The following is a 15038-nucleotide window of genomic DNA, read 5'->3' on the forward strand; positions in this document are numbered from 1 at the left end:
GGAAGGGAGAAGGGGGAAGAGTCTGATCAGTGTCCTGTATTCTCATGCATATAAGCCGCACCTCAGAGAACCGGTTCTGCCTGAGAACTGCTGTTCCTTGGAAATAAATCCTCAGATAATCTGCACAAAACCAGAGGCACAGGGGTTGCTGAGGCAAAGAGAGTAGTCTGCAGACCATCAGAGGCAGTGTGTTTTGGCATGGACCTGTGCTGCTGTGGAACTGCGCGTTTTGAATGTGACCCACAAGTTACGTGAAAATTCACTTGTTGGGCCTGTGGGACCATCACGTACTATTTCTGGCCTATGTGTAAGGGAGAACCGAAATGCTGCCCAGCCTAGGTTAAATGCTTTTGGCTCTTGTCAGTATTTTTTGTATTTACAATCTTTCTGTGCGTAGTAATGGTAACCGTGATTTCAGCTGTACTTCCTAGATATGACTTACTTTGTCTAAGAGTCCGTGGCCTGTAGATACCAAAATGCAGCATTGGGAATTGTCAAGCAAGTGGATTTCCCATTGCTTTGGGTTTTTTGGCAGGAGCAGCCTATTGGTGTGTAATTAGTATATTCTTACTACAAATACAAGTTTTCAATAGTTTTTTTTTTTAAAGTTAACTTTAATCAACGTGAGTAATCCCACTGGAATCAGTGATCTGGTCTAGAAATACTTTGGTGTGTAAACCCCTGAAGGAATTCTGGCTTTAGCCTTCATTTCAAAGGGGTGTAAACAACTTTTTTTTTTTTCAATTAATGATTATGGCCTGTCACTCATATTTGGTTTTACATTTTCATGTAACTCGTGATTTTTATTGCTTGTCTTAATTCTAGGTTGTAGTGAAATGCCTAGATGATGGACAGGCACCATACAAAGGTATTATACTGTATTATCTCTAGATGAATTCTACATTGTGACAGTCCTCTTCATGACAAATGTAGAGGTATAGGGTCCTGTCATACCTTCCATGGAGAACTGTGTAAGTTGCCATAAGTGGTGAATTTCAGGATATACAAATATAATTTATTGCAATTCCACCTGGAATGCAAACTATGAAAATCTTGTCTCACAAGTAATTATTAGCAGTACTAGAAGGAGTAACTGATATGCCACAGCTGGCAAAAGCACTTTATTTTTTATGTTTGTGGAGCATGGAAGAAAGATGGGAAGGTCTAGAAGTGTTTGGATATACTTGTGTTATGACTGGGTCCTTATTTCACATAGTAACAGTTGAGCTTCACATTCTGCCTATGAATCGGGGAAAGTGAGAAAGCATGGGAACCAGTAAAGTAGAAGGGGAGCTGTAGTGTTCTGCGTGTGAAACAGCAGCACATTGCAAGTGAGGCTTTTTCAGAAATGTCAAATGTTAATGTGGGTTTGCTTTTTTCTTTCAATAAAAAAATCTTCCTTTCATAGTAATTCATGCTTCTCCTTTTTGTATGTTTGCTGAGATAGTCTTTCAAAATGGCAGTGGTTTGATGTATGATTTGTAGTTCTGGTGGATGCTGGACAGGAGAGTTTGCAGCAGAAAGGTCAGAACGCTGCTTTGCATTGTAACATACACCTGAAACAAACCCGTGTAAGATGTGGATGCAGTGGATGCTTTAGGTGGGTACACTGCGAATAAGTGAAGATGAATATCCAACTAAATCAACAGTTGCTGCTGGACGCTCTTAATAGGCTGTATGCCACAGAATCTTTGAGGAGAATCGTTCTCTACTTGAGAATGTACTGACATGCCTATTTTCCTATCAAAAAGATCTGTTCACATGTGATGAGACGTATATTCTACACAGGTCATTTGACTCTGGATAGATTTTTTTTTTAAAATTCATTTATTTGAAATTGACTTCTGGTTGGTTATTTTGTTCGCAAAGCTGTTCAGGTGGGAGGGCCAAAGTCATCTACGTGAAACCAACTGGCCTTCCCAGAGAAAGCTCTTCCGTGCATATGCCAGCAATCTGCTACGCCTACAAAGATGGCAGACAAGTTGAATGTGGAATTCCTGTATGGAAGGACTGGGAGAACAAGAAGGACCTTGGCAGAACTAGCAGATCAAGGCAGCAGATCAAAACAAACAAGGCAGCACTCCTTTATACAGGAGACAGTATCAGTAGATTTCTAAAGGGTGTAGACGTATTGCTGGTCTGCATCTCCACGTAGAGATTCTAAATTGATGAGGCAGGGATGTGTGCCTTCTGACGTGCCTAAAGCACCCATCCTGGATACCAGAGAAATCCAGCAGGGTGCTTGGGAGAAGAGGGACAGGCTGACATATGCTTTCCATGATGAGTATCTATTCTTGCACTGTCAGAGACAAACCAATAGGTTCCCAATCCATAGCTCATACTTTGCCACAGCTCAACAAAGGGACTCTCAGGTAGCGTGCTATCCTCGGACCCTAGCTGGTAACAGGCAGGCAGGAGCACGACAAAGCAAGAGCCTAAAAGGCTTCTTTAAAGACAAGGTTCCCAATAAGTGTTACCTGGCCAGATACCTGTAAGTACCAACAATTACACTTCATTTTCCTCAAATGTTTATCTGGGGGACCTGATTTCATTCTTAATGGTTTATGGTGGTTTATATTATTTATAATATATTTATAATATTTATAATTTATAATATTAAAATTATTTATAATGTATATATATAATTTATAATTATATTTATATTATTTATAATAATTATATTATAGTGGTTTATAACCATTTATAATGGTTAATGGTCCAGACTTCAGTACCAGGGTGCTATTTTATTTTGTTTAGTCTGTTATCCTTGAATTCTGTATATGTAGACTATTGTATTTATGAGTCCATGTGGGTTATTTCTAAATCATTGATGTTTATACTGCTCAAACTCTGAATTTCATTTTAATTGTGGGGGTGTTTTTAAATTTTGTTTCTGTATTTTTTTTTCTCTGAATTGTGGGCATAGTAATGTTTCAAGTACAAATTTCATTTTGGAAAAATGTATGTTAAAGTCCTCGTTAAATATTATCTGGATTGAGAATATGTTGCTACTTTAAGATTTTCAGCCTGGTTTAGAATTTTAGAGCAGAAACAGATTAGAAAAATAATTATGAAGTATTTTATTTGGTAACTTGAAGAGGTTATTTATATCTGAAATGTTTCTAAAAAACTGTATCAAAACAGCATTGTATATGCCAAGCGAAAACCTTACTGTAAGACTTATAGTGGCAACTTTTTCATATATGAAAGCTTTAGATCTTATTTAGGTAACTAATATGGTTCTGTTGCTATTTCTCATTTTGTCACTGAGTCAGTCAGTGAATCCCATGAATCTGTGGAATGTAATATAGTTAATGCATAATATATATAGGCAATGAAAGGTCTTTGTCATATAGTATAAGGTCACCATCATTAATTTTCAAATTATAAAAAGGGATTTGCTGTTTTGTGATCATCATTATTGCAATATAATGTGTTGTGGATTCTGCCTGCACATAGAATGAACTGTGATCTTAATTAGAACTTTGACAAGCCTACTCCGATAAAATGATGAGATTATTCGTAATTGATGTCACAATCAATTACCAGTTAGTTCATCATGAATCTACTAACAGGTCTAGCCTTGGTGCTGGCCCCAGGATGTTGATGAGTGTGTGGCTGCCCTGTTCATGCTGTTACTGCGACAGGAGGGCAGATTTTCAGTCAACATCCTAATGACCTCTTTTGAAGTCTATTAAATTAATGACCCTGTCACATTGGTCTAACCTCTTACATCTTCATTTTGGATTTTTTGTTGCAAACCATTGTTTTTTGAGCACATGATAGAACAGATACTTTGGAGCACTCCTCCTCATCCCTCCAAATCTGGCACTGTGTCTTACTAGCTTCAATAAAAAATTAGTTCATTATACAGTCATGAAATACAGAACACAAATCAGAAAATCTATTGTATGGCAAGCTATGCTTAATACCAATCTATTCTATTTTCTTATTACACTTCAATCTTGCTTAATCATAGGTGCCTAAAGGACATGTTTGGTTAGAAGGTGATAATCTCAGGAATTCTACAGATTCCAGGTGCTACGGACCTGTTCCTTACGGACTGATAAGAGGACGCATTTGTTTTAAGGTATATATATTTATAGTATCTGAAAATAGTTGCATTAATACATTTTTAATGCCTAAGTGTTAGGTGTTAAACCTTGTCTCCTTAATTGTCTGGCCAAAGAAAATGTAAAGGAAAGCTTGAACACTCGCTGTAAAAGGATAATTCAACAACGGTGGGATTTTTGAGGGAGCACTCTTTGAGCAGTCACTGCCTCTGAAAACGGAATTATTTTGCAAGCAAATCCAAACGTGATATAAACACAAACTGGCACACATACACCCTACTGCACGGATGTACCTTCCGTCCTTAATTCGATTCTTGCCTCTGCAAAATGGTAGAAAAGGGCAGCTCCATATTTCACTGTTGTTGCCATTTGAGAAGCGTAGTTCCATAGTTCAGAAAACAAAGATGGAGGAAAGGTTGTCTTTCTAGGACTTGCACACATACTTCAGACACGTAGAGGTGCGTTGCTGCTTTTTAAACTAAGTCTGTGAAAACACCTTAACAGTAAGGTCAAAGCTGTGCCACTGTAATTGTCTGCCACATCTTTATTAAAAAAAAAAAAAGCTTTAATATTGTATTGTATAAACCTCCATGGTTCCTTCTCCTTCTATTTCATCAATTTTACAGCTTTATTTCACACAAAATTACTTTTTCATATTATCTGCATTGTTAATTTGCTCATTTACCAAAAAGAAGAAATTAAACTTTTTATGGAGAGGAAGTTGTCTTATCTAAGAAACAAAGGAGTATGTACTCTAGACTTATGCAGCAGCTTTTAGAAAACTCGATTTAAAATGGTGCCATTCAGAATAAAAAAAGGTTTTGGAAACAGTTCTCCATATATTGCAGCACACCCACAAAAACATAATTTAGTGCAGCTGTTACTTGCACAGGCAACATTAGATCTTTCCCATTTAACAAAGTTTTATATACTTACAATTTTTATGAACCCAGCTTAGGACTTTTCAAAAAACCTTGCAGCTACTGACCATAATCACTAATTGCTTACTAAACCTCAAACAGCACGTCCCTCTCAGCCCCACCGCCAAGTTCCGTCTGACCTCTGTTCTTTCTGGATAGCGTTTGCTTTGAGTTCTTCCCTAGTGTTTGAGTGCTCTCTGTTCCTTCCCTGTATTGCTTGCCTTACCACGTACACCAGAGGAAAAAATGCCAATTCCAAATAGGGCTATTTCTGTGACCTATTAACCACTAAAATACAAATGATGCTAATATGCTGACAGCCTCTTAAGAATGTGGTATTAATAATCCAACTGAAAGAAAAATTTCTCCAACGGACGTACTAGTATAGAAAAACAGCTGTTTACTACTTCAAGGGGACTGTTAGCAAACAATATATGTATTAAGAACCTATGTATGTGAATAGCTGGAATTACTCACAGTAGCCCTCCACAGCAATGAGTTTGTGTCCAGCTTGTACCGCAACAATGAAGATGTTTGAGAGGCTTTAATGAAGTGACTGACAGGACTGAACCCTAAATTTAGCAAACAGTAAACTCTGTAAAATTAATGGAACTTGCACACAGATATTACGTACTGAAGAAGTACTTTAGGACTCCAGAATACTGTCTGTTTAAAAAGATAGTATACAGTCACTTGATACTTAACCAAATTATAACTTAATCAAATTTTACAGCAGTTTTATGGTGGTGCGTAGGGTAGCAATGACTAACATTGTAATGAGATCTAAGTATATGGTGCCTAACAAAAGCAAAAATTAGTTTATTCTTCAAATGAGTGTTTATAGTTTGGATTGTTTATGGTAATTCACAAGAGAATGCAGTGATCTTGCTGTTGAACATTACAGTGAAATGCAGCAGAATACAGCTAGTCCACATGGTGGTAGCTCATTAGTAGACCACTGGCTGAGAAACCTATATATGCTTTTTAATGTGGTCGACTAGAGGTTTGGCTTCTCTTTCATGAAAAATCTTTTACTGCCTTGAGAATGGAAGCTTACATGGCTTTATCTTAAAGTGAATTTTGGAGAAATAGATGTAATTGTACTTTGCAATGCTAAGTTCCACTTTCAGTAAGGGATGCAAAAAAACCCCAAATCTAATTTGGAAGTAATGGATTTCAGCAGAAGCGGGTTGTACCAAGTTTGTTCAAGCAACCTATTCTTGGCAAAACACGTTAATTCTCTCTAGCTCGTCTATGAAGTTTAGACCTAAGATTCTCTGTCAACATTGGTGCACCAGTTTTTAACCCATAGACGAATACTGATACTTGATTTTATTTGCCCTGTTTCCTTCCTGCCACTCTGAGATAAGTTCATTCCATAAAAAGGCCACCAAAATCAAAGTAGCTGCAAATTCATTGACAGAACTCATGCTTCGTCCTATCCTAGGTAGGATATCCTCTGCATTCCCTAGACTTAGGCTCCACGTTAAAAATAGACCTGTAGCGTATCTTCAAAAGAGCTAGTTAGCCCCATTTGTCCCCCATCCATCAGATCAATCTATGTATGCCAAACCAAAGAGGGCAAGGGGAAATAGCTGCTAATTGGACTAGCCAGTCTGAACGAACAAGTCACAGTCAACTTCTGTCATAACTTTAAAAGACTTGGGAATTACTACGCACAGTGGCATGTCTTTGTTTCCCATAGAAGGCTTGTTCCATCTCCTTTCCAGCCATGAGTATTGTTTTTTTCACATTCCCTCCTGCACACAGACAAGATAAAACATAATTTTCATTTTAACTCTACCACTAGGATTACTGTGATGAATTTGAAACTAAATTGCCAGAACAACATTTAAAACAAATTTGATTGCTTTCACTGAAAGAAAGTCAACTTGTAATAGGTGTGATTTGAGTTGCCTGAAGAGAGATTTGTGCTGTAGTGAACGGCCTAAGAAACTTCCTTCTCTGGGCCTTTCCTCAGATCAGCTTAGATTTGTAATGCCGAATATTCCTATTCCCTTCTACTCCCGTTTGCCTTTGAGGCCAAACAAAGCCTTGACACCCAGCCTGCATAGGCCCTCTGGAGAGCCTTGAATTCTGTAGCTTTGCTTCTAACCAAGATCACAAATATCCCCGTTGTTGGTTCGTATCTCTTATGTTTTTGTGTGCAACTTACTTAAAATAGCTCACTGGCAAAGATGCATATAGAGACAAGATGTTACCTCTGTATATCAGCGGATATTCCTCGTACTCTTCCCTAATTGCACATGCCAAAAAAGATGTGTATTTTCTAAGATACTTGCACAAGAGAGCTTCGAGCCTTTTCCAGAGCCACAGAACCTGAGGTCCTGGGAATGACTCATCCTCTGTCTCCGCAAGGCCCCAGGCACAATCCACCTCATGGCAACTTAGCACAGTGCTGCGTGGGGCCTCACAGAGGTAAGGCTAGGGAGCTTCTAGCAGTGCATGGCCCTGGTCTAGTAGGTTGATGCTATATCCTGCTACTCAGTCTCCCACCCCTAACTGCCACTGCCTCTTCTGTCATTGTCTTTAGTGCTGGGGACAAGTCATGGGGTTCAAAATACTGAACCTTGGCCCTGTGCTTCCTCTTTTAAACTAATAAAATTACTTTTTCACTCCACACAGAAAGCAGCAAAGGCTCCTTCTCTGCTGTGGATGTGCCATGAACTCAGTTAAAGAGTAAGTGGCTGTTCCTGGAAGATGACTACATGCCTTCCTTAGGATCAAACATCATACTAACAGATGCTTTGGGAACAAGGCAGTGCATCATCTTTGTCCTTCTAGGTAGCTTCATCTTGAGCAGGGCCTGACGGATTTTTATGGGATTAGAGCCACAGAAGGGCATTCATTGTTCAACATCGTTTCTTTCCCTTCTTCCTGCTGATCCTCTTGTGCCATCTTTGAAAGAACATGCAGCGAAGAGACAAGCAGTCAAGGGAGACAAAGGACAAAGTGTAAAAGAACGTCCTTGATTCCCTATTACTTTTTCTTGCATCCAAGACCAGCCTACATGTAATTAGTGAATGTTCAGAGGAAAGTACTCCTGGGAGCATTCAGTAGCATGAACAGCTACATAGAAAAAACTTTCTCTCCAGAAATTAACTTACTGGTGAGCATCATTCTCTGACACTTGTGCTTGTACTTGGTCAGGATTTGTGCTCCTCTTTTTTCCAACACAGTAATACTTGGTTGAGAGCCCCTGATGGTGGCAGGAACTCCATCCCTTTATAACTCTTTGCATGGTATATAAGACTATAGATTTTCTTTTTCCCCCAAGCTTTGGTGTTTGCAGTTCAAATGCCCATCTTGAAAATACAGATGTACACTCACAGAACTACTTTCACTGGGCAGTAATGTTTGTGGCATTCTTTATTCTCCTAGATGGATCAAAAAGTACATACTTTGCCTTTTAAGTCACTAAGAGGTTTACAAGCTAGAAAACTTTGAATCAGAAAGATATTTTCTAGGAATGTATTCATTTCCAAGGCTGAAAAAAACCCAAACTAACAACAACAAAAATCATATAGTTTATGAGGCTCTCCCATGGCAAAGCATGCTGTGTATAAATTAACGTTGTCTCTGGCCACTATGGAATGATGATTTCTCCTGATATATAGTATTTATTACTCCTTGTAAAGGAAACACACAGGTGAGAAGTTCATATTCCCTGTCAACCAAAGAGCAAAAAAAATTATGCAGTTTATGAAACAATTACTACAATAACAAATGAAAATACTGAACTTTGAGTCGTGATAAAAATCTCTTGTAACTGTATTTTATTTTACAGATATGGCCTCTGAATGACTTTGGATTTCTACGTGCAAGCCCCAATGGCCATAGATTTCTTGATGATTAAAAGATTTAAGTGACATTGCCAGATTTCATGGTATTTTCTACTAAAATCAATTGAATTATTTTTGTTTAGAATAAACAAATATTTCTTGACAAAGATGTCTTTCTGAGATTATGTCTAACTTGAAAGTGGGAATGATATACTGCTGTCATCAGAAAAAATGATATGCCTCTTACTGTTTCCTCCAGCTATTCACAGTAAGTGCTTGGATTTATTAGAAAGCTTTGGTTTTTTGCTACAAGCCAAGGTTAGCATCGACTGTTAACAAGGGATGAAAAAGGTGCAACGCCTTATCCTATTGTCACACACAGGCTATGCGTACATTAGCAAGTCGTGTGGGACTGGAACTGAAAGCAGTAACAGTGGGGTTCTGGATCTGCTAGTCACTGCCGTGTGTTTTATAGGGCTTTCCTTACACTGGCTCTAGCTCAGCCCAGTGGACTGCATGCCCAGCAGGGCCCACAGCACACACCTTCTGGGATTTCCTCTATGGAATGAAGACTGTGCTTCTTCAGATGACAGAGTCGGTTCAAAAGTATGCTCCTGCTCCAAGCCAAAAAGGTAATGTAGACAGTGTTAGAGCCCAGTGCACAGGCACAGGACCTGCTACCAGCCTCTTAGATCTGCAAGTCTCTGCTACCTCCATCCGAGGCTCTAAATCCTCACGGGGCCTTATGAAGTTAAATATTTAGCATAGAAATAGAAAATGTTCCTGTTTCGCTGTAATGCACCTTTTTCTTAATTATCTTCAAAGCATTCTCAAATTTATGCCTCCTGATTAAATTTAGTCATCTGAGCTGTTAAAAGGATTTAACCTAAGAGGTAGGGCCTAAGGTATAGCTGGTATCGACTGAAATTGAAAGAAGCTACTCTGTTGTTTGCTGGGAAAGAAATGTCATTTAGATCATGAGATACATTCCAGTTGTACAGAACTTAGTGTTCTGTTCTGGAGGTTTTTAATAACTAGCTCTTCAGCTGTGGAAGGAGAAAACCCAAGCCTCATGTCTGCAGAGCTCTGTTAGCAAATGGGCTCGTTTCCATTCTTAAGCCTGACTGAACTCATTCTCATAGTGCCCCCCTTTTCTTGAACATACGTTTCTTCGCAGATGCTGTCCCTTGTTTGTCCAGTCTTTGCAGATGTTTGTAACTTAACGTGCTTCATTGAAACAACTATTGAAGGATCTCGATAACAAGTGAACATGTATCACAACAAACCAAAGATACGTCTTTGGTTTCACTCTTGGAGACAGTGTAATTCCCACCACATCGGCATGAGAAAGCGTAACATTGTTCATCTGCGAAAAAAGAAAACACAAAAAGCCTTTAGTGTTTGAGAAGAATCAAGAATTTATTTTGGATTTTCTTCACAAAGCTGCTCTTAATGACAAAACATACTTTGTGTGTGACCCTCCCACTGCTGGAATGTGACTATCAGTATCTGTGCTACCATCTGTTACTCAAAAAGTAACTATACTCTTAAAATGTGTTTCAGTGACTGTGAGAAATTCTTATGCTGAACAGCCATGGTCAGTGTGGTCTCTTTAAAAGAGCAAATAATAAAAAGGTGCACATCAGTGAAACAGACATATGTTAAAAGGACTACATCACTGCATATTTCTGAATGAGAACTTGATGCTGACAAAATACCAAGATCTTTTGAAAGCAGTTAAGAACAAACTAAGGGGGTGTTAATTATACATATGACAGGTCAATGATGCTTCCAAAACAGACCGCTACCCCAGGGAACAAACATAAAACAGAAGAAAGGCAGGTAGATAGGATTGTCCCCCTACAGCTTAAAAAAAACCCAACCAACCAAACCAGCAGTAAAAGCAAAAACAAACAAGTGAAAAAAGCAAAAAACACCCAAAAAATCAGCCGTTCATCCAAAAAGCAAGTAAATGATAACAGCTAGAGTAATATAAAGGAGAGGAGTAACACACTGTCAGATGAAAAAAAAAGGTATCTATACGAAAACACTTGCACTTTACCATCACAGAAAGAGCAAGAAGAGGCAGGAGACATTTGGGAAGAATCTGGAAATCTAAATACTCAGTTATAGTACAAGAGGATTGCTGGGTGAAGAGTGGTACTGCAAGCAAGGATGGAGGGGAAGAGATGAAGGAATGCAAAATAACTTGCTGTGATATTTAAGTTCCAATTCAGGTAATCACAGAACACGGAATAACTAGATCTGAGAAAAATATTTTAAAAAAGTAGAATTTACAATATGACAAAATAATGGTATAAGATGCAGAAAAAATAGGAAACATTTGCAGTGATAAAGAAAGGCACTTGGAACAAGTAGTAAGGCCCTTACCTTCATTCCAGGACATATCCTCAAGATAAATTTGTGCATGTAGTGGCCATTCTTTTGTCAGATTATCTTCTATAAAGAAAACATGACACGTTCAGCCCTCATAACCTACAGGTCCTTATTTCTTCCTGATAAATGAATAGTCTTATATACCTAGCAGTCAATCTGGTTGCTAGTAGAGAGTCATAACTATACCATGTCATCAGTTAAAAATGCAATTCTCTAAAATTTTAGTTCCCATATCTCTGCATAAACTGGAAAACACCCACCGTTTACTTCTCCTGGCTACAGGAGATGATATATTACTGAAATTAAGACAGTACTGAAATCAGTACTTTTGTACATCCCAAACGATTATGTGAAATTAGGGGCAAACTTTTGTTTTGGTATAAATACCTTTTAAAAGCCTGGCTGTAACTACAATTCCACAAGCTGAAATTGTGAACGTCTGCTTACCTGTACTTTTCACAAAATCACGGAATGGTTGAGGTAGAAGAGACCTCTCAAGATCACCTAATCCAACCCTCCTGCACAAGCAGGGTCAGCTAGAACAGGCCGCCCAGGACCACGTCCAGTCAGATTTTAAATATCTCCACAGATGGTGACTCCACAATCTCTCAGGGAACCCATTCTCCTTTAGAAAAGAGAAGCCAAATAAACCGCCCCAATAAGCACCAGGTAGATGTCAGGGTTGCGTGTGAGAACACCAAGGTTCCTGCAAAAAGATATTCCCAACAACAGATAGTGAAACCACTTCAGGGAAGACTAGTCCAAGTGTTACAACAAAGAATCCCTCAGCACAGAAAGAACATCAGTTTTAGCCTGCACCCATGAGATCTGTTGCTATTTGATCCCCTAGATTCTTCCAACACTGAGCACAGCACGAAATGAAAAGCGTACAATACAACTGAAATTATCAAACGCAAACTGTGCAATACAAGTGCAAATTGGTTTTTGCAATTTATCAGCACACTCATACTTGATGTACAAAGCTCACACCAGTTCCTTGACAATAATCAGATTTTGTCAACAAAGTTACAAGTGAAGCCATTAAAGTAATATTAAAAAAAAGGGGCATAAACCCCTTACAGCTTAACTACACAAAACCTCCCAGCTGCTGCCTGACACCTGGAAGGTCCAACTCCCCAAATGCTGTATTTTAAAGAACCAGAAATGCCTGAGAGCTGATCTTTAGCACATACACAGAAATGCCTCCAATTTGGCAAGACTCAGGAGCTTAGTGCTTATTTAAGGTTTAAATCGGGCTGTTATTGAGAAAGTAGGTGTTCCTTTTCTTGGATCAGATAGTGGAGTATTTCCTTCTTTTACCACCAAACATCATAATCCGACATCAACAAGGAGAAGTGTAAAGTCATGCACCTGGGAAAACGTAATCCAGTAGTGCAGCACAGACTGGGATCCACCTGGCTGGAGAGCAGCTCTGTGAAAAGGGACCTGGGGGTCCTGGTGGACAGGAAGCTCAACATGAGCGAACAGTGGCTGCTGCGGCCAAGGAGGCCAACAGGGTGCTGGGTTGCATCAAAAAGGGCATCGCCAGCAGAGATAAAGAAGTCATCATCCTGCTCTACTCAGCACTTGTCAGGCCACACCTGGAGTACCATGTACAGTTCTGGTCCCCGCTATACAAAAAGGATGTGGACAGGCTGGAAGGGGTCCAGAGAAGGGCCACCAAGACGATCAAAGGACTGGGAAGCTGCCATATGAGGACAGGCTGGGAGAGCTGGGTTTGTTCAGCCTTGAGAAAAGGAGGCTCGGGGGGATCTTATCACCATGTGCCAGTACTTAAGGGGCAGCTACAAAGATGATGGAGACTCCCTTTTTACAAGGAGTCCCATGGAGAGGACAAGGGGGAATGGACACAAGTTGCTCTTGGGGAGATTCCGATTGGACACAAGGGGGAAATTTTTCACAGTGAGGACAGTCACCACTGGAATGATCTCCCCAGGGAAGTGGTTGACTCGGCCACATCGGACACCTTCAGGGGTCGGTTGGACAGGGTGCTGGGCCATCTTGTCTAGGCTGTGCTCTTCCTAGAGAGGTTGGACTAGATGATCCCTGAGGTTCCTTCCAACCTGGGATTCTGTGATCTGATTGCAACCACCTCACTCCTCAAAAGCTGGTATCAGATTCTGAACAGTGAAGTAGTGACTCAGAACAGACATACATCAATATTCTGTTAGTTGATTTCACCCATTAACTATGTAAAACAAGCTATTCACAAGGAAGATTCCTAACACAACGAAGCAGTGTTAAGTTGCTGCAAAGAAGTTTAAGGCTACTGTGACAGTATAATCCTAGCAATAGCTAATCACAGCTTTCTCTATAGTTAATTATCTAAATTAACTTTAAAATCTAAGCGAATTTTTTTAAATTTGTGGTTTTGTTTCCCTTACATAGCTGTCAGTTTTAAAAGTGTAGTATCATAGGTAGAAGTATTAATGTAATGTAGTGAAGCCTACCCTTTGCATTTTAACTATCCTGATGTATAATGGGGGGGGGGAAGAGTCAATACTTACATTTTGAGTTTTTAAATTGGACATTTAAAGCTAGTTAAAAAAACCCAAGAACCTCTAAGTATTAAGTGTTTATTTTGCAGCTGACTGTTCTAATTTTAACAGAAATGTACATTATAGATCCTTGAGGATAAGCCTCATCTAAATTAGTTTTAATGAAGGAGTTTAAAACAAATCAGACACATTCAAAATAATGACAGAATCAATACAGCCTCTTTGACGTTACCTTTGCTGAACATCTATTCTGTAATGAAAAGGTCAGAATTAAAAGAAAATTAACCCACTCACTCCTGATACTTTACTGCTGTCAAAGAAAGGGTAAAAAAAATCAGCAAGAGTGTAAAGATGAATGAAAACTGGAAGATATACCTATCGATCAGGCGTTCTCATTGTTGTGCATGCTCTCAATTACAATAAACAAGAGCTATGTGTAGCATTTTAGTTATCCAAAATAACAATATTGTTCTTAACACCTGATCGGAACATTAGTTAACTGCATGAAATGTCCAAAATAAAGTAAACGGTCAGGTGGTCTTAACACCTGCCAAATAACTCCACGTTACTTGGAGTCACTCTGGTACAGCCGCCTGGCTACAACACATGAGAACGGGATATTCAGGTGAATATCCTGAAAACACCCACAAAACCAGCCAGAGGCCTCTCCTCCAGCAGGCCTTGTGCGAAGTAAAGACTTCTCCTCCTCTTTTTTTAAGGAAAAAGTGAAATTAAAAAAGAAAAAAAGGCAGAGATCAAAAAGAAGTCTGTCTACCTACCTACCTTCAGGTTCTTCTCTCCACTGTAGTGGAAGAAGACAGTACTGCAACAGTGAGAACAGTGTGAAAAAGGCAGGTGCTTCCTATTTCACCTGGGTTTTTTTTTTTTTTAATACTTGGAAGAAACATTCACAAAGGAAAATGGTCTCTTAGGCTGTACAAAGAACAGATTTTCCTAAGCTTCATTTACAGGTAGCAAAAAATTGAGTTAAAAAAGAAATGAGGCTTTCCTATTTGGAATTCATGAAGCAGTATTTTACTTAGAACAAGTTTTATAGGATTGGAAGTGGAGGTTTGGGTCACGTCTTGCTGATAGAAAATACGAATTGTAAAGGGCAGATGGACCATCTACCACCACGAAGAGAACTGGCGAGGTGCAAATTCATGAGGTTAGCATACCTCCCGATGTAAAGTTACTCGTGTAGTAATGAAGGCAGCAGCTAAGGAAAAGCCTACCCTCTCTTCTATTCCCAACATAGTACAATATGAAGCCCAGGAAACAGAATTTCAACCAAGGTTTTCCAATTCATTACTGCAATTGTTATTT

The 15038-nt window shown here is 39.1% G+C and overlaps 2 protein-coding genes across 4 annotated transcripts in view; one reads left to right on the forward strand and one right to left on the reverse strand.

Moving 5' to 3' along the window:
• IMMP1L (inner mitochondrial membrane peptidase subunit 1) overlaps positions 1-8937 on the forward strand; it is a 36764-nt gene extending 27827 nt beyond the window's left edge. Inside the window, exons 5-6 of the mRNA XM_075094922.1 lie at positions 3980-4090; positions 8802-8937. Of these exons, the coding sequence (XP_074951023.1) occupies positions 3980-4090; positions 8802-8870 (180 nt within the window). The 3' untranslated portion in view covers positions 8871-8937. The remainder of the gene's footprint in view (positions 1-3979; positions 4091-8801) is intronic.
• DNAJC24 (DnaJ heat shock protein family (Hsp40) member C24) overlaps positions 4603-15038 on the reverse strand; it is a 43246-nt gene continuing 32810 nt past the window's right edge. Inside the window, exons 4-6 of one of the 3 annotated variants that reach the window (XR_012660816.1) lie at positions 11188-11256; positions 9962-10162; positions 4603-6753 (exon numbers count right to left, since the gene is read on the reverse strand). Coding sequence is in view for 1 of the 3 variants with exons in the window: in XM_075094923.1 (XP_074951024.1) it covers positions 10038-10162; positions 11188-11256 (194 nt within the window). In the remaining 2 variants the exon portion in view is untranslated. Of the gene's footprint in view, positions 6754-8365; positions 10163-11187; positions 11257-15038 lie in introns of those variants that run through there. The other 2 variants (XR_012660815.1, XM_075094923.1) reach the window with 2 other exon arrangements.

This window comes from Phalacrocorax aristotelis, chromosome 5 (genome assembly GCF_949628215.1).
Source record: "Phalacrocorax aristotelis chromosome 5, bGulAri2.1, whole genome shotgun sequence".
Taxonomy (NCBI): Eukaryota; Metazoa; Chordata; class Aves; order Suliformes; family Phalacrocoracidae; genus Phalacrocorax; species Phalacrocorax aristotelis.